This window comes from Manis pentadactyla, chromosome 14 (assembly GCF_030020395.1).
Source record: "Manis pentadactyla isolate mManPen7 chromosome 14, mManPen7.hap1, whole genome shotgun sequence".
Lineage (NCBI taxonomy): Eukaryota > Metazoa > Chordata > Mammalia > Pholidota > Manidae > Manis > Manis pentadactyla.
The window spans coordinates 77,119,371-77,138,210 of NC_080032.1; the positions used below are offsets into that span (position 1 = coordinate 77,119,371).

An 18,840-nucleotide genomic window follows, 5' to 3' on the forward strand; every position below is an offset into this window, starting at 1 on the left:
TCTGTTCCATTGATCTATGTGTTTATTTTTGTGCCCAAATCATACTATTTTGATTATTATAGCTTTATAGTATAGTTTAAAGCTAGGGAGCATGATATCTCCAGTTTTGTACTTCTTTCTCAACATTGCTTTGACTATTTGGGATGTTTTGTGGTTCCATACAAATTTTAGGACAATTTGTTCTAGTTCTATTAAAAATACCATTGGTATTTTGGTAGGGATTGCATTGAATATGTAGATCACTTTGGAAAGTATGGCCATTTCAACAATATTCTTCCAATCTGTGAGCACAGTGTATCTTTCCATTTATTTGTATCATCTTCAATTTCTTTTCTCAGTATCTTACTGTTTTCACAGTACAGGTCTTTCACCTCCTTGTTTAAATTTATTCTTAGATATTTTATTATTCTTTGTGTGATTGTAAGTAGGATTATCTTCTTAGTTTCTCTTTCTCCTAGTTCATTTTTAGTATATAGAAATGCAATGAATTACTATAAGTTTAATTTTATCCTGTAACTTTACTGAATCCATGTATTAGTTCTATTATCATTTAGATGCCTTTTATTTCCTTTTCTTGTTTTATTGCAGTGACTAGGACTTGAAACACTATGCTGAATAAGAGTGTGAGAATGGGCATCCTTCTAGTTCCTGATCTTAAAGGAAATCTTTCAACTCTTCATCATTGAGTATAATATTGGCTATGGTTTTGTCGTATATGGCCTTTATATTGTTGAGGTATGTTCCCTCTAGAACCACTTTGTTGACAGTTTTTCTCATGAATGGATCTTGGTTGAATTTTATCAAATTTTTTTACTGCATCTGTTGAAATGATCATATGATTTTTATCCTTCCTTTTGTTCATGTGGTGTATTACATTGATCTTCAGATGCTGAATTATCCTTGCATCCCTGGAATAAATCCCACCAGATATATGGTGAAAACGTCTCTTAATTAGATTTCCTAACGTCTTGAGGATTTTTGCATCTGTGTTCATCAAGATTATTGGTCTGTAATTTTCTTCTTTTGTAGTGTCTTTGTTTTTGGTATCAGAATAATACTGGCCTTACAGAATGAATTTGGAAGCATTTCTCCCTCTTCTGTTTTGTTTTGTTTTGTTTTTTGGAATAGTTTAAGAAGGATAAGTATTATCTCTTAAATGTTTTGTAAAATTCAGCTGTGAAGCCATCTAGTTCCTGGACTTTTGTTTGTTGGGAGTTTTTTAATAACTGATTCAGTTACTAATAATTGATCTGTTCAGATTTTCTATTTCTTCCTGGTAAGACTTGGAAGATTGTATGTTTGTAGGAATTTATACACTTCTTCAAGGTTGTTGAATTTGTTGGCTTATAATTCTTCATAGTAATCTCATAATCATCATTTCTCTAATGCCAGTGGTAACATCTTTAGTTTTTAGTCTTATTTTAGTCCTTTTTTTTCTTAAGTCTAATGAAAAGTTTACCAGTTTTATCTTTTCAAAGAACCAACTCTTAGTTTCATTGACCTTTTCTTCTGCTGTTTTCTTAGTCTTTATTTCATTTATTTCTGCTCTGATCTTTATTTTGTCCCTCCTTCTCCTTGGGCTTCATTTGTTCTTTTTCTAGTTCCTTCAGTTGTTAGGTCAGATGGTTTATATGAGATTGTTACTGTTTCTTGAGGTAGGCCTGTATCACTGTAATCCTTTTTAGAATTGCTTTTGTTGTATCCCACAGATTTTGAACTGTTGTTTCTATTTTCTTTTGTCTTTATATATTCTTTAATTTCCTCTTTGCTTTGTTCATTGGTTGTTTAGTAGCATGTTGCTTAGCCTCCATGTGTTAGTGTATTTAACAGTTATTTTCTTAAAATTTTTGTTTTCATACCATTGTGGTCAGAATACATGTATGCTACAATTTCAGTATTGTTAATTTGTTGAGAATTGTTATGTAGTAGCCTGACATGTGATCTGTCCTGGAGAATATTCCATGTGCACTGGAAAAGAATGTTTTCTACTGATTTTGGATAGAATGGTCTGTATTTACATGTTAAATTCATTTGGCTTCATGTGTCATTCAGTGGCACTGCTTCCTTATTGATTTTCTCTTTGGAAGATCCAGCCATTGATGTAAGTTGTGTGTGTTTAAAAATCCCCTACTATTATTGTATTACTGTCAATTTCTTCCTTTATGTCTGTTAAGATATGCTTTATATATTTAGGTGCTTCTTTGTTGGGTGCGTAGATATTTACAGTTGTTATATTCTCTATGGGATTGATCTCTATGTAATGTCCCTCTTTGTCTCTCATTACATCCTTTATTTTTAAGTCTGTTTTGTCTATTGCTATTCCGGTTTTGTTTTCTTTCTGCTTCCATTTGCATGAAGTATCTTTATCCCTTCACTTTGAGTCTCCAGTCTCTTTGTCTGAAATGAGTCTGTTGTAGGCAACATATACAGCTCCCCTGTGTCTTTTGGTTGGAGCATTTAATCCATTTACATCTAAAGTAATTTTGATGGGTATGTACTTACTGCGATTTTTATTGGTTTTATTTTTTTTGTACTTTTATGCCTTTCTTCTTCTCTTGGTGTTTTGATGACTTTCTTTAGTACTATGCATGGACTCCTTTCTCTTTATTTTTTGTGTATCTGTTTCAGGTTTCAGGTTTTTGGTTCATGAGGTTCACACATATTTTAAATAGATAGCAGTCCTATTAGTTTAAGTTTGAACACATCCTAAGATCACTACATTTTTATCACCCCCCTCCATGTTTTATGTCTATGATGTCATAATTTACATCTTTTTATCTTACATATCCCTTGACTTATTTTTGTGTATATAGTTGATTTTATTACTTTTGTCATTTGAACTTCATATTAGCTTTCTAAGTGATTGGTCTGCTACTTTTACTGTGTTATTACCACTGAAATTTTTTTCCTTTCCTGATTTTCTTCTGATTATGACCTTTCTTTTTTCCACTTTAAGAAGTCCCTTTAACATTTCTTATAAAGCTAGTTTAGTGATGATGTACTCCTTTGTTATCTCAGAAACTCTCTCTCCTTGGATTCTGAATTAGAACCTTTCCTGGTAGAGTATTCTTGGTTGTCAGTTTTTTTTTTCCTCTCAGCATTTTGAATTTATCCTGTCACTCTCTTCTGGCCTGAAACGTTTCTACTAAAAAACCAGCTGGTAGCCTTTATGGGATTTTTCTTGAATGTAATTCTGCTTTTCTCTTGCTGTGTTTAAGATTCTCTCTTTGTCTTTAATCTCTGCCATTTTAATTACTCCATGTCTTGATGTGGACCTCCTTGGGTTGTCTTGTTTGGGGCTTTTTGTGCTTCCTCAGCCTGGACATCTGTCTCTTCCCCACATTAGGGAAGTTTTCTGTTACTGCTTCTTCAGATAGGTTTTCTCTGCCTCTTTCTGTCTTCTCCTCTGGGGCCACTATTATGCAAATGTTGCTTCATTTGATGGTGTAGAGGTCTCTAAGCATCTTCATTTTTTTAAATTAATTTTTCTTTCTTCTGTTCAACTTGCTTTCCACTATCCTGTTTTCCAGATCACCAACCCATTTTTCAGCATCTTCTTAACCTGCTGTTGATTCCCTCTAGTGCATTTTTCATTCTAGTTATATTCAGCTCTGTCTGGTTCCTTATATTTTCTGTTCCTTTGTTGAAGTCCTCTGTGACTTCATCCACTTTTCTCTCTAGTCAGGTGAGCATCTTTAACTCTGCTGTGAACTCTTTGTCAGGTAGATTGATTATCTCCATTTCATTTAGCAATTTTTCTGGCATTTTTTTCCCCTGTTTTGTTTGGAACATATCCTTTGCCTCCTCATTTTTCTGGCTTCTTTGCTTTGTTTTATGAATTATATATATCAGCTATGTCTCCTGGCCTTGAAAGCAGAGGCCTTATGTAGAAGGTATCTTGTGGTGCCCAGGAATACAGTACCCCCTGCTCACCAGAACTAGTTACTCCAGGCATGTCCCTGTGTGGGCTGTGTACACTCTCCTGTTTTGGTTAAGCTGGGGCTTCTGTGAGTGGTCTGGTGGGCTAGTCAGCCCTTTGCCTGGTTGTCAGCAGTGGCCAATGGAACTAATGCTACCATGCTGGTGTGTGGGTTCTGGCTCCTCCCCTTTCCAGGGTATTAGTTGCTTTGAGGGGGCACCTGCTGGGATGGATGTGTTGGGTAAGGCAAATCCACAGTGCTGGCAGGGTAGGTAGTTCAGAAGTGGCTCTAGCAAGCATCCAGCCAAGAAGGCTGAGAGAGGGCATGAAAATGGCATGTTCCCACCCCTCTCCCCTAGAGGAAGCTCCTACGGACCCTTGCCTCTCTGGCATAGGTCCCAAAGCTAACCAGTAATCTCCTTTCAAACTGCTGCTTCTGTGTTGGGTCTCAGACTGGCTGATACAGCACACCACTTCTCCAGCAGCGGAGCTTCAGCTCCCACAGCCCTCCAGCTCTCCCAAAGCCACAGACTTTCAAAGCCAGACGTTATGGGAGCTCCTCTTCCCAATGCAGATCCACTGGGCCAGGCGTCGGGGGTTTATCACTTCCCCACCCGGAACCTCACTCCCTTCCACTTACAGACTGGGTTCGGGGAGGGCTTGGATCCTCATCAGTTGTGCCTCTGTCCTCTTTACCCTTCTCAGTGTAGCCTTCTCTTTGTCGTTCACTGTGGAAGGTCTCCTCTGCCGGCCTTCAGTTCATTTTCAGAGTGTTGTATTAAACGTAGTTGCTGCTTTGGTGTGTATGTAGGAGGAGGTTACCACAGTGACCTCCTATTCTGCCATCTTCCCAGAATCCCTGATTATCTTCTTGTTAACATTTTAGGTTTACACTATCAAAGATGGAGGTCATAACTGCATTCTAGCTAGGCCCTCTACATACATGACCTCATTGAATGCTCATGATAATCCTGTGTACAGTCACTACTGTAATTTACAAATAGGAAACTTGGAAGGAGAGATTAAGTAATTTACCTATCCTGAAGTAATTTCTAAGTTTATGAGAAGTGCAGTTTAGTCATGCCATTCATCTTTATGTCCAGTGCTCTTTACAGATCTTTCTTCTTTACTGCCTTCAGTGAAGGACAAACTAAAATTAAACCTTCAGTTTTTTTCTTGTAGAATTTTAAAGAAGTGAATTTTAGTTGAATATAACAGTAAAATTTTGGATCAATTTAATAGAAATGGTGACTTGACATAACAGGAAAAGGTATTTAGCTATTCAGATGCCATCCTGAAGCAATGGGGCTATTCTGTACCTTTGAAAGTACCATAAAAGTGACCACTGGCTTCTCCAAGCTCATTGTGATCTTTCGGAGCTTGGGAGCAGAAGGGGTGATAGAGGCATCAGTTAGTTGTCTTATTATCATAATCACATTTTTTCCTAATAAGTGTTAGATATTATTTTGTTCCTTCTCTAACAGCTTTATCTACATCAACTTCATATTCATGCAGATACAGCATTTATGAGATATAGTCACTTCTTATTTCCATTTATATTCCAGTTACAGAACCTGAGGCAGAGTGGTTAAGCAATTTGCCCAAGTCGTCCAGTTTAGTAACTGCTAGAGCCAGAGACTAGCATCTGTGCGCTTAACCACCATGCTGCTGTGCTTCTCATTCCTGCAAGTTGTACGTGTTGAGTGGCTGCAGGGAATATGTCAGCTAAGGGACTAGAAGAAAAGGAATAATCCTTAATCTGGATACAGATTAATGTCATGTTTGTAAGTTGGTTTTGTCAAATAGCTGGGAATGTGATAAGCTGAAGACTGCCTCTTGCTGAAATTTGAGTACACTAAATGTAATGATAAAAAGCAAGGAAAATCAGAAGAGGCATTGCTGTAAAGGCAGCTTGGGGTAAAAGAGAGAACATTTTTGGTATTAATTGGGAAGGTACATCCTGGCAGAGTGGGTGAGATTTATTTTGTTGTTCCTTTGTAAATTAGGTACAGTTCCAACATTTTAAGAATACTCTCAGTGAAGCCTCTTTCAAGTATTACCCACAATCACAAAACACTATCTCTTTTTCCTTGTAGGAATTTCAGAAAAAGCTTACTAGAGCTAGAAGAATAATGATCATAGGGAATGGTGGTATTGCCCTTGAACTAGTGTAAGTACGTATTTTTAAATATTATTTAAGAATTAACTTTCATGATGTGAAGACTGATGTGATTTTTGGCATTTTAGAAAATACCTTAGCCTGAAAATCAAAAATAAATGTAAGTGTTTTTCATATATTTTCAAGGAGAAAAATCCACTTTTTTTTAAGCTTTCATAGTATTCGTAGTTATATAAATGCCCTTATAAAACATGAGCATTTAGGGAATTCTTTGTCCCAAGAGTTCACACCCTAGTGAATGGATAGATTTAACCCACAGACGAGTCTTGTAAGCATGTCCTGTACTGAAAAACAGGTTAGATGTGCACACTTTTAGAGATTTCTAGGCATAGTCCCCACCACTTTTTATTGTCTGTCTGTATCCTGCTTCCTTCATTTATGTTACCTGCCTGGTCCATGAAACCCAAAGTGTTTGTGACCCTTTTCCAGGACATATAGTACTCCTAATGCTTGGTTTTTTGGAAATTAGAAAATGGGAACACAATAATAATGTGAAATATTATCATATTAAGATGGTATTACAAGTTTGAAAAGCATTGAAGGATAAGTATCCTGATGTGGTCTACAGAGCATTGAGTCACTTTCTTTGTGACTTTATCTTCCAGTGGATGGATGACATGGAATAGTCTGGATATATTTCAGATCAGAAAGTTGGGTCCAACTTACAAAGAGGACAAGTTTGTCTCACAATAAGGAATCTGCCAAAGCCCTATCTTGGCTCACTTTCATCCACTCCAATTCTCAGACTGGGTTGTTTTCCCTTCTTCTTGACACCATAGTGAACTCCAGTAAAATGCTGCAGGAGTTCTTAAATCACCTGAGTACTAGGGGTGGCAGTCATTATTGTAATTATGATGCTTGTGACATTGTATGGAGAAATAGAGAAAAAAACCAGAGACAAAGCCAACTGGATGAAGACAGAAGAGGCACATGACAAATTTTCTCCATCAGCTTTCACCAAGAGCATAACTTAATGCTGTTACTGACATTGAAAAGCTTTCTTACACTCAAAAATGTTCAAAGTGTCATAAAGGAATATTTAATCATATTCCAAGGTAGAAGACCATGTAACTGGATAAAACTCAATTTTATATTGAGTAAACTGATAGTTTAAGAAACGTCTCATATAGTGCTATTCTTTGTTTAGGTTCACTGAATTGATAAGGTGTTTGTCTTCTCATGATGAAAAATGACCTATCTAAACCTTTCTGATCTTTAATAGTCCCTGTGTTCCACTGAGGCTAATACTAATTCTCTTAAGTACTAATTTTCTTTCATTTCAGTTATTATCTCTATTTTCTTCTTTCCAACTGTAGGTTAACCCTTTCCTTCTCAAACATTTATTTTTTCATAATTTCATAAAACTAATATTTCACTGCTCTTTTAAGAATGCTTTTAAAAATGTAAGCAGTGTTTCCCCTCTACGTGATGAGACATTTATGTTTATATACTTTGCTGAAGGCGTATTTCATAGATAAGGGGAGTAGAGGGTATCCTGTGAGGTGGAGCATGTACAGGAGTTACTTGTGGTTGTTACTTATAACCATAGCCTACTAGTCAAGCATCAGTATTTTAAGCTGTATTGATACGTCATGCTGTTAGATTACTTTAAAATATAAAAAATGGAAGAGAGGTTTCTAATTTATGAATGTTAAAAGTATTTCATAACTATATGCCTATATGTAAATTGGAATATAAAATTTATTACCAAATGTTTATGTATCCTACTTCCTGCTTATTAGCAGTCCTGTGTGATCTGAGCAGCATAAAAGAGAATGTTCTCCAATTAATCTGAAATTTAGTACCTCTATGTATTTATTGCTGGCATAGGGGAGCAGAAAAGTAAAGGCTCATAAGAGGTTTGTTTATCATACGAACTTCAGGAACTTTGTGAAATTATTATTAAGAAAAACAGGGGGGCGGAAGATGGCGGCGTGAGTAGAGCAGCGGAAATCTCCTCCCAAAACAACATATATCTATGACAATATAACAAAGACAACCCTTCCTAGAATAAGGACCAGAGGACACAGGACAATATCCAGACCACATCCGCACCTGAGAGAACCCAGCGCCTCGCGAAGGGGGTAAGATACAAGCCCCGGCCCCGCGGGAGCCGAGCGCCCCTCCCCCCAGCTCCCGGCGGGAGAAGAGCAGGCAGAGCGGGAGGGAGACGGAGCCCAGGACTGCCGAACACCCAGCCCCCGCCATCCGGGCCAGAGTGCAGGGCCCTGGATACTAGGAAAACAGGGCAGCAAGGACAGTGAGCGGGCACTGGAGGCCGGGCGACAGAGGACATAAGAAAAGCGCGCGACCATTTTTTTTTGCTTTTTTGCTGTTTTGTTTTGGCGAGCGCTTTTGGAACTCTTAAAGGGATAGGGACCCCAATATTAGGGAAACAGGGCAGAAAGACCGGTGAGCAGAGGCCTGAGGCTGGCACTGGAGAATAAAGAAAAACGAACGACCACCTTTTTTTTTTTTTTTTTTTAATTAAAAAAATTTTTTTTTCTTTTTTTTTTTTTTTTTTTTTGGTGGGAGTTGTTTTGTTTTGGCGGGTGCTTTTTGGAAGTCTTAAAGGGGCAGGGCGGGTCACTTAATCCAGAGGTAGGGAATCTGGGATCTCTGGGCACCCTAACCCCTGGGCTGCAGGGAGCAGGGAGGCCCCTTACGGAGATAAATAGCCTCCCAGCAGCTCCTGCTCCAACGCGACTCCACCACTTTGGAGCAGCTGCCCGAGCCAGGCCACGCCCACAGCAACAGCGGAGATTAACTCCATAGCAGCCGGGCAGGAAGCAGAAGCCCTGTCTGCGCGCAGCTGCGCAGCACAAGCCACTAGAGGCCGCTGTTCTCCCAGGAGAGGAGGGCCACAAACCAACAAGAAGGGAAGTCCTTCTAGCCGTCACTCGTCCCAGCTCTGCAGACTATTCCTATCACCATGAAAAGGCAAAGCTACAGGCAGACAAAGATCACAGAGACAACACCAGAGAAGGAGACAGACCTAACCAGTCTTCCTGACAAAGAATTCAAAATAAGAATCATAAACATGCTGACAGAGATGCAGAGAAATACGCAAGAGAAATGGGATGAAGTCCGGAAGGAGATCACAGATGCCAGAAAGGAGATCGCAGAAATGAAACAAACTCTGGAAGGGTTTATAAGCAGAATGGATAGAATGCAAGAGGCCATTGATGGAATTGAAATCAGAGAACAGGAACGCATAGAAGCTGACATAGAGAGAGACAAAAGGATCTCCAGGAATGAAACAATATTAAGAGAACTGTGTGACCAATCCAAAAGGAACAATATCCGTATTATACGGGTCCCAGAAGAAGAAGAGAGAGGAAAAGAGATGGAAAGTATCTTAGAAGAAATAATTGCTGAAAACTTCCCCACACTGGGGGAGGAAGTAATCGAACAGACCACGGAAATACACAGAACCCCCAACAGAAAGGATCCAAGAAGGGCAACACCAAGACACATAATAATTAAAATGGCAAAGATCAAGGACAAGGAAAGAGTGTTAAAGGCAGCTAGAGAGAAAAAGGTCACCTATAAAGGGAAACCCATCAGGCTAACGTCAGATTTCTCAACAGAAACCCTACAGGCCAGAAGAGAATGGCATGATATATTTAATACAATGAAACAGAAGGGCCTTGAACCAAGGATACTGTATCCAGCACGACTATCATTCAAATATGACGGTGGGATTAAACAATTCCCAGACAAACAAAAGCTGAGGGAATTTGCTTTCCACAAACCACCTCTACAGAACATCTTACAGGGACTGCTCTAGATGGGAGCACTCCTAGAAAGAGCACAGAACAAAACACCCAACATATGAAGAATCGAGGAGGAGGAACAAGAAGGGAGAGAAGAAAAGAATCTCCAGACAGTGTATATAACAGCTCAATAAGCGAGCTAAGTTAGGCAGTAAGATACTAAAGAGGCTAACCTCGAACCTTTGGTAACCACGAATTTAAAGCCTGCAATGGCAATAAGTACATATCTTTCAATAGTCACCCTAAATGTTAATGGGTTGAATGCACCAATCAAAAGACACAGAGTAACAGAATGGATAAAAAAGCAAGACCCATCTATATGCTGCTTACAAGAAACTCACCTCAAACTCAAAGACATGTACAGACTAAAAGTCAAGGGATGGAAAAACATATTTCAAGCAAACAACAGCGAGAAGAAAGCAGGGGTTGCAGTACTAATATCAGACAAAATAGACTTCAAAACAAAGAAAGTAACAAGAGATAAAGAAGGACACTACATAATGATAAAGGGCTCAGTCAAACAAGACGATATAACCATTCTAAATATATATGCACCCAACACAGGAGCACCAGCATATGTGAAACAAATACTAACAGAACTAAAGGGGGATATAGACTGCAATGCATTCATTCTAGGAGACTTCAACACACCACTCACCCCAAAGGATAGATCCACTGGGCAGAAAATAAGTAAGGACACGGAAGCACTGAACAACACAGTAGAGCAGATGGACCTAATAGACATCTATAGAACTCTACATCCAAAAGCAGCGGGATATACATTCTTCTCAAGTGCACATGGAACATTCTCCAGAATAGACCACATACTAGGCCACAAAAAGAGCCTCAGAAAATTCCAAAAGATTGAAATCCTACCAACCAACTTTTCAGACCACAAAGGCATAAAACTAGAAATAAACTGTACAAAGAAAGCAAAGAGGCTCACAAACACATGGAGGCTCAACAACACGCTCCTAAATAATCAATGGATCAATGACCAAATCAAAATGGAGATCCAGCAATATATGGAAACAAATGACAACAATAACACTAAGCCCCAACTTCTGTGGGACACAGCAAAAGCAGTCTTAAGAGGAAAGTATATAGCAATCCAAGCATATTTAAAAAAGGAAGAGCAATCCCAAATGAATGGTCTAATGTCACAATTATTGAAATTGGAAAAAGAAGAACAGATGAGGCCTAAGGTCAGCAGAAGGAGGGACATAATAAAGATCAGAGAAGAAATAAATAAAATTGAGAAGAATAAAACAATAGCAAAAATCAATGAAACCAAGAGCTGGTTCTTCGAGAAAATAAACAAAATAGATAAGCCTCTAGCCAGACTTATTAAGAAGAAAAGAGAGTCAACACAAATCAACAGTATCAGAAACGAGAAAGGAAAAATCACGACGGACCCCACAGAAATGCAAAGAATTATTGGAGAATACTATGAAAACCTATATGCTAACAAGCTGGGAAACCTAGGAGAAATGGACAACTTCCTAGAAAAATATAACCTTCCAAGATTGACCCAGGAAGAAACAGAAAATCTAAACAGACCAATTACCAGCAACGAAATTGAAGCGGTAATCAAAAAACTACCAAAGAACAAAATCCCCGGGCCAGATGGATTTACCTCGGAATTTTATCAGACATACAGGGAAGACGTAATACCCATTCTCCTTAAAGTTTTCCAAAAAATAGAGGAGGAGGGGATACTCCCAAACTCATTCTATGAAGCTAACATCACCCTAATACCAAAACCAGGCAAAGACCCCACCAAAAAAGAAAACTACAGACCAATATCCCTGATGAACGTAGATGCAAAAATACTCAACAAAATATTAGCAAACCGAATTCAAAAATACATCAAAAGGATCATACACCATGACCAAGTGGGATTCATCCCAGGGATGCAAGGATGGTACAACATTCGAAAGTCCATCAACATCATCCACCACATCAACAAAAAGAAAGACAAAAACCACATGATCATCTCCATAGATGCTGAAAAAGCATTTGACAAAGTTCAACATCCATTCATGTTAAAAACTCTCAGCAAAATGGGAATAGAGGGCAAGTACCTCAACATAATAAAGGCCATCTATGATAAACCCACAGCCAACATTATATTGAACAGCGAGAAGCTGAAAGCATTTCCGCTGAGATCGGGAACTAGACAGGGATGCCCACTCTCTCCACTGTTATTTAACATAGTACTGGAGGTCCTAGCCACGGCAATCAGACAAAATAAAGAAATACAAGGAATCCAGATTGGTAAAGAAGAAGTTAAACTGTCACTATTTGCAGATGACATGATACTGTACATAAAAAACCCTAAACACTCCACCCCAAAACTACTAGAACTGATATCGGAATACAGCAAAGTTGCAGGATACAAAATCAACACACAGAAATCTGTGGCTTTCCTATATACTAACAATGAACGAACAGAAAGAGAAATCAGGAAAACAACTCCATTCACAATTGCATCAAAAAAAATAAAATACCTAGGAATAAACCTAACCAAAGAAGTGAAAGACTTATCCTCTGAAAACTACAAGTCACTCTTAAGAGAAATTAAAGGGGACACTAACAGATGGAAACTCATCCCATGCTCGTGGCTAGGAAGAATTAATATCGTCAAAATGGCCATCCTGCCCAAAGCAATATACAGATTTGATGCAATCCCTATGAAACTAACAGCAACATTCTTCAATGAACTGGAACAAATAATTCAAAAATTCATATGGAAACACCAAAGACCCCGAATAGCCAAAGCAATCCTGAGAAAGAAGAATAAAGTAGGGGGGATCTCACTCCCCAACTTCAAGCTCTACTATAAAGCCATAGTAATCAAGACAATTTGGTACTGGCACAAGAGCAGAGCCACAGACCAATGGAACAGACTAGAGAATCCAGACATTAACCCAGACATATATGGTCAATTAATATTTGATAAAGGAGCCGTGGACATACAATGGCGAAATGACAGTCTCTTCAACAGATGGTGCTGGCAAAACTGGACAGCTACATGTAGGAGAATGAAACTGGACCATTGTCTAACCCCATATACAAAAGTAAACTCAAAATGGATCAAAGACCTGAATGTAAGCCATGAAACCATTAAACTCTTGGAAGAAAACATAGGCGAAAACCTCTTAGACATAAACATGAGTGATCTCTTCTTGAACATATCTCCCCGGGCAAGGAAAACAACAGCAAAAATGAGTAAGTGGGACTATATTAAGCTGAAAAGCTTCTGTACAGCAAAAGACACCATCAATAGAACAAGAAGGATCCCTACAGTATGGGAGAATATATTTGAAAATGACACATCCGATAAAGGCTTGACGTCCAGAATATATAAGGAGCTCACACGCCTCAACAAACAAAAAACAAATAACCCAATTAAAAAATGGGCAGAGGAACTGAACAGACAGTTCTCCAAAAAAGAAATACAGATGGCCAACAGACACATGAAAAGATGCTCCACATCGCTAATTATCAGAGAAATGCAAATTAAAACTACAATGAGGTATCACCTCACACCAGTAAGGATGGCTGCCATCCAAAAGACAAACAACAACAAATGTTGGCGAGGCTGTGGAGAAAGGGGAACCCTCCTACACTGCTGGTGGGAATGTAAGTTAGTTCAACCATTGTGGAAAGCAGTATGGAGGTACATCAAAATGCTCAAAACAGACCTACCATTTGACCCAGGAATTCCACTCCTAGGAATTTACCCTAAGAATGCAGCAATCAAGTTTGAGAAAGACAGATGCACCCCTATGTTTATTGCAGCACTATTTACAATAGCCAAGAATTGGAAGCAACCTAAATGTCCATCAATAGATGTATGGATAAAGAAGATGTGGTACATATACACAATGGAATACTACTCAGCCATAAGAAAAGGGCAAATCCAATCATTTGAAGCAACATGGATGGAGCTGGACGGTATTATGCTCAGTGAAACAAGCCAAGCGGAGAAAGAGAAATAACAAATGATTTCACTTATTTGTGGAATATAAGAACAAAGGAAAAACTGAAGGAACAAAACAGCAGCAGAATCACAGAACTCAAGAATGGACTAACAGAGGATCAAAGCCTAATTGGGCTACCCCGAAAATGAACTAAGATACGATATGAAAAAGAACTTCCAACATCTGCACTCTCTGGAAGACTCATGCCAGAAGATGATCATCAAAAAACCCCAACAAAGATCCACGCACTGCTACAGCTGTAGATGCACTCATCCCACCAGTTCCTGTACTTGCCATGGGAATGAGGAAGGAGATATCTAAGCTGGCCTGTGCATACAGTAAAACAACAAATTTGACTGGATCTATACTGTTAGAACTCAACCAAGAATTTGGAGAAGTGCAAATTGTAGCGCTCCAAAGTCTTACAACTACAGACTATTTACTGTTAAAAGAACATATGGCATGTGAACAGTCCCCAGGAATGGGTTGTTTTAATTTGTCTGATTTCTCTCAGACTGTTCAAGTTCAGTTGGACAATATCCACCATATCATAGATAAGTTTTCACAAATGCCTAAGGTGCCTTAATGGTTTTCTTGGTTTCACTGGAGATGGCTGGTAATTACAGATATGCTTTGGTTATGTAACTATACTCCTATTATGTTAATGTGTGTGCGCAATTTAAGTAGTAGCTTAAAACCTATATAAGCTGAAGTTACTCTACAAGAAGATATGTCAAAGAAATAATCAATCTTCCCATGTTTTCTTCCGCCTGCTACTTCTATAGCTTTTCTTCTTCCTTCCTAATTACAACCCTTAAATAGAATTCGTGCCTCATATCAAATTTACCGAGTATCATAAATCTTCCAAGTGGTAAAGATACCTCAAGACAAATGCTGGGCATAGAAGCCACAGGGCATAAATATGCAAAGAAGTAAAAAGCTAACCTTTTCAAACAATAAGGCTTCCCTCTCACTTACCAACTTCACATTTCCCTGTATGGCCCCGGAAGATGACTGGTTAGCCAGAGACGGGTAAGATTCCTCAAGGGAGGAACAACCTAAGACAGGCACAGTCGCAGGGGGGCCATCAGGTGAGAAATTGGGGATCAACAGAGGTGAGGCTTAGAACCTCACCCCCCCGTTCTGAGAGAAATCTTCTGCATACATGGATGTTTTATTGCCCTGGTCTAGCTTGGATTAACACATAGTCTACAGGCACACACCTGATCATCTACATTTGCTCTCTTACAACACTAAACTATGTTTTCTACCTTTATCTTGTATCTACCTACCACTTCAGCATTTTATTAAAAATAATAATAATAAAGAGAGAAATGTGGTATCCACATATAAATCAAGTATAAAAACCAAATGAGTATTCATATTTGAACTGACTGTTTAGAATTCATAATGCATGAGCAAAACCGAAAGTTTCTGTGATGACTGCCCTTGTACTGTTCACTATGTAACTTATTCACTATGTAAGAATTTGTTCTCCATGTAAGAACTTGTTTGTTATGCCTCAGAAGATTGGAGACTGACGAAAATTAGGCTTGGGGTGGATTAATGATTGTACATTGAGCATTGACTCCCCTATACAGAATTTATTGTCGTTAACAACCATTTGATCAATAAATATGGGAGATGCCCTCACAAAAAAAAAAAAAAAAAAAAAAAAAAAGGACAGACTTCCAATGGTAAAATAAATAAGTAACCGGGATGTAATGTATAGCATAAGGAATATAGTCAAGATATTGTAACAGCTTGGTAGGGTGATAGCTGGAACCTAGAATTATGTATATAAATGTTCTACCACTGTGTTGTACACTTGAAACTAATGTAATGTAATACTGTGCAACTACCCTTCAATAAAAAATAATTATTTAAAAAAAAAAACAAAAAAAAAACACATTCTCAGTGCCAGACTTAGAAATAAAACAGCAGATGCCCGGGACCTCTGGCTAGCTCATAAGTGGTAACGGAAGGTGGCCTCTGTAAACTATGGCCATTCCTTTCTCCAAGCTCCTTGATTTTTCTGTGAACTGTATCTTAGGCTAGATGGCTTGTAAGTTTCTTGAAATGAAGAGAATTAATTGAAGGGTAATGGTTCCTTTTAACAAAGTTAAGATTTTAGTTTATAACTCTGATTTTTCTCCTTTTTCTGTCTCCTGTAATGTGCCTTGAGTACATAAAATATTTGATAACAAAGAAGTCAGCTCTTCTGGAATATTGTAGCTATATACCATCCGTCCATTATTGGTTACACTGTAACCAGATCAGTAAAGCATCGCTCACTCCTGGGAGCCCTGGGGCACATTCAGATAATAATATGCTGTAGAAATTGAACATTTTGAAGTGATACTCATGGGTAATGAAATTTTACCTGTTTTTTTATAAACTGGTTAAATTTCTTACCATTTATACTACTTTAACTCATTATCCTGAAAGAGTATTAATTCCTCTTCTTTCTCAGTTTGCCTTAAAATACCATTTTCTTTTATTTTAGGAGGTTATTATTATTTGCAGGTACAGTTGACCTTTTAACAGTGCAGGGGTTAGAGGCACATCCTCCCCCTCCACCAGTTGAAAATCCATAAATAACTTTTGACTCTCTCCAGACTTAACTACTAATAGTCTACTGTTGACCAGAAGCCTGACTAACAACATAATCAATACATATTAATGTTTTATATATATTATATAGTTTTACAATAAAGTAAGCTACAGAAAATAAAATGTTTTTCCAATTGTTGCAGATCTCCAAAGAATTTTCCAATATATTTATTGAAAAAAAAATCTGCATATAAGTGGATCCATGCAGCTCAAATCCAGTTGTTCAAGGGTAAACTGCACAAAGATTTTTACTCACACTTCTGAAATTGCTGTAACTTTAATATCCTATCAGGTATGAAATTGAAGGCTGTGAAGTAATTTGGGCCATTAAAGATAAAGCTATTGGAAATACTTTCTTCGACGCAGGAGCAGCTGAATTCTTGACTGCAAAGCTCATTGCTGAAAAACCAGAGGCTAAAATTGTACATAAAAGAACCAAGTATACAACAGAAGGTAAACACCACCTCTAGCTCATAGATTAATTAGGTTGATTAAGTCAATCATTAATATTAAGGATTAATATTGATTAGTTTGATAAATAAGTATTTTAATTATTAAACATTATCACAGAAGGCATTTTTTAGCCATATGGAAAAAAGGCTGTAAGAGAACTTAGCAAAATACTTCATTTGGGAGATAGGAATGTAGATAATGTATCTTATATGACTTTTTAGAATGTCTAGTATATATTTACATTTTCATGAAAAATATGTATAATTTGAACTGGAAATTAAAGTGAGTTAAATCATTTGCATCTTTGCAAACATACAATTGGACAAAAACTAGAATAATTTCATTAAAAATGTAGTGAGTTTACCAACAAACACAGGCGTCACATTTTTAAAGAGCTTTTTTTCAACTTTTGGCTTACAAAATTCTTAATTTTGTGAGTTTTGTGGTGCTAAAAATTGGCAGAATTCTCAAAATCTGATGGCCAGTTTTTTAAATTAAATCTTAAGTGACAATATTATAGTTTCAGGTATATGACATAGTGATTCAGTATTTTTGTACAAAATGATCACCTCAGTAGGTTTAGTTAGCCTCTGTTACTCACTATACAGTTATTACATTATTGACTGAATACACTATTTTGTACTTTACATCCCCTAGGCTTATTTATAATTGGGAGTTTGTGCCTCTTATTCTCCTTCACCAGTTTTACCTGTCTCCTATCCTCCTCTCTGGTAACCCCCAGTTTGTTCTCTATCTTAGAGTCTATTTCTGCTTTGTTTTGTTTTTTGATGTTGTGTTTTAGATCACACATATAAGTCAAATCATATGGTAATTCATAGTCTGACTTCTTTAGCATGATACCCTTAGTATTGGCAAGATTTCATTCTTTTTTGCAGCTAAGTAATATTCCATTATGTATATATACACCACGTCTTCTTGTATCTGTTCCTTTATTGATGGGACTCTTAGGTTGCTTGCATATCTTGGCTGTTATAAATAATGCTGCAGTGGACATAAGGGTGCATATATCTTTTCAAATTAGTTTTTTGTTTTCTTTGGTAAATACACAGAGGTGGATCATACAGTATTTCTATTTTTAATTTTTTGAGGAACTTCCATGCTGTTTTACATAGTGTCTATACCAATTTATATCCCCACCACAGGGGTTCCCTTTACTCTACATTCTTGCCAACATTTATTTTTTGCCTTTTTGATAACAGCCACTCTGACAAGTGTGAGGTGGTATCTCATTGTGGTATTGATTTGCATTTCCCTGATGATTAGTAATGTGGACCATCTTTTCACTTACCTGTTGGCCATCTGTATGTCTTTGGAAAATGTCTATTCTAGTCCTCTACCCATTTTTAAGTTGGGTTATTTTGTTGTTTTGGTGTTGAGTTTTACAAGTTCTTTATATATTTTGGATTATCAATCCTTTATTGGGTATATCTTATCCATTATGTTAATTGGTGTATATAACATTGAAAAACCACATTGTGTGTGTATTATATTCAACACTTGATTGAAAGATTATCCATTTTATAGTTCCACATCATAAAATATTAAAAGTGAATTAAATGGTTAATATAGGTACCTTAGTCAATGCTGTGTATATATATATATGAGAATCATTACATTGCCAGAAGCTTCAGAACACAAGCTTAATTCTCTGCCTGGCAGTTTTTATGTTATATGAATGTTTAATTATCTCTTCAGGAAGGAAGAAGGAGGCAGGAACCAAAGATAATGCTGGTAGTACAGGCAGTGCCTTGGGACCTGACTGGCATGAAGGCTTGAATCTTAAAGGAACAAAACAGGTATGTTTTCATACACTAATTGAACATTTCTAAATGCAACATTGAATTCTTGAACCATTTGTTAAAGGTTGCTTAGAAATATATAGTCAAATTAATT

The 18,840-nt window shown here is 37.4% G+C and overlaps 1 protein-coding gene across 4 annotated transcripts in view; it reads left to right on the top strand.

The window, feature by feature from the left end:
• The window catches only part of PYROXD1 (pyridine nucleotide-disulphide oxidoreductase domain 1), a 40,370-nt gene that overhangs the window by 14,471 nt on the left and 7,059 nt on the right, over nucleotides 1-18,840 (top strand). For 3 of the 4 annotated variants that reach the window (XM_036889267.2, XM_036889264.2, XM_057491928.1), the window contains 3 exons: nucleotides 6,016-6,089; nucleotides 16,766-16,926; nucleotides 18,643-18,743. In XM_036889267.2, the coding sequence (XP_036745162.2) occupies nucleotides 6,016-6,089; nucleotides 16,766-16,926; nucleotides 18,643-18,743 (336 nt within the window). Of the gene's footprint in view, nucleotides 1-5,498; nucleotides 5,704-6,015; nucleotides 6,090-16,765; nucleotides 16,927-18,642; nucleotides 18,744-18,840 lie in introns of those variants that run through there. The other variant, XM_057491929.1, reaches the window with a different exon arrangement.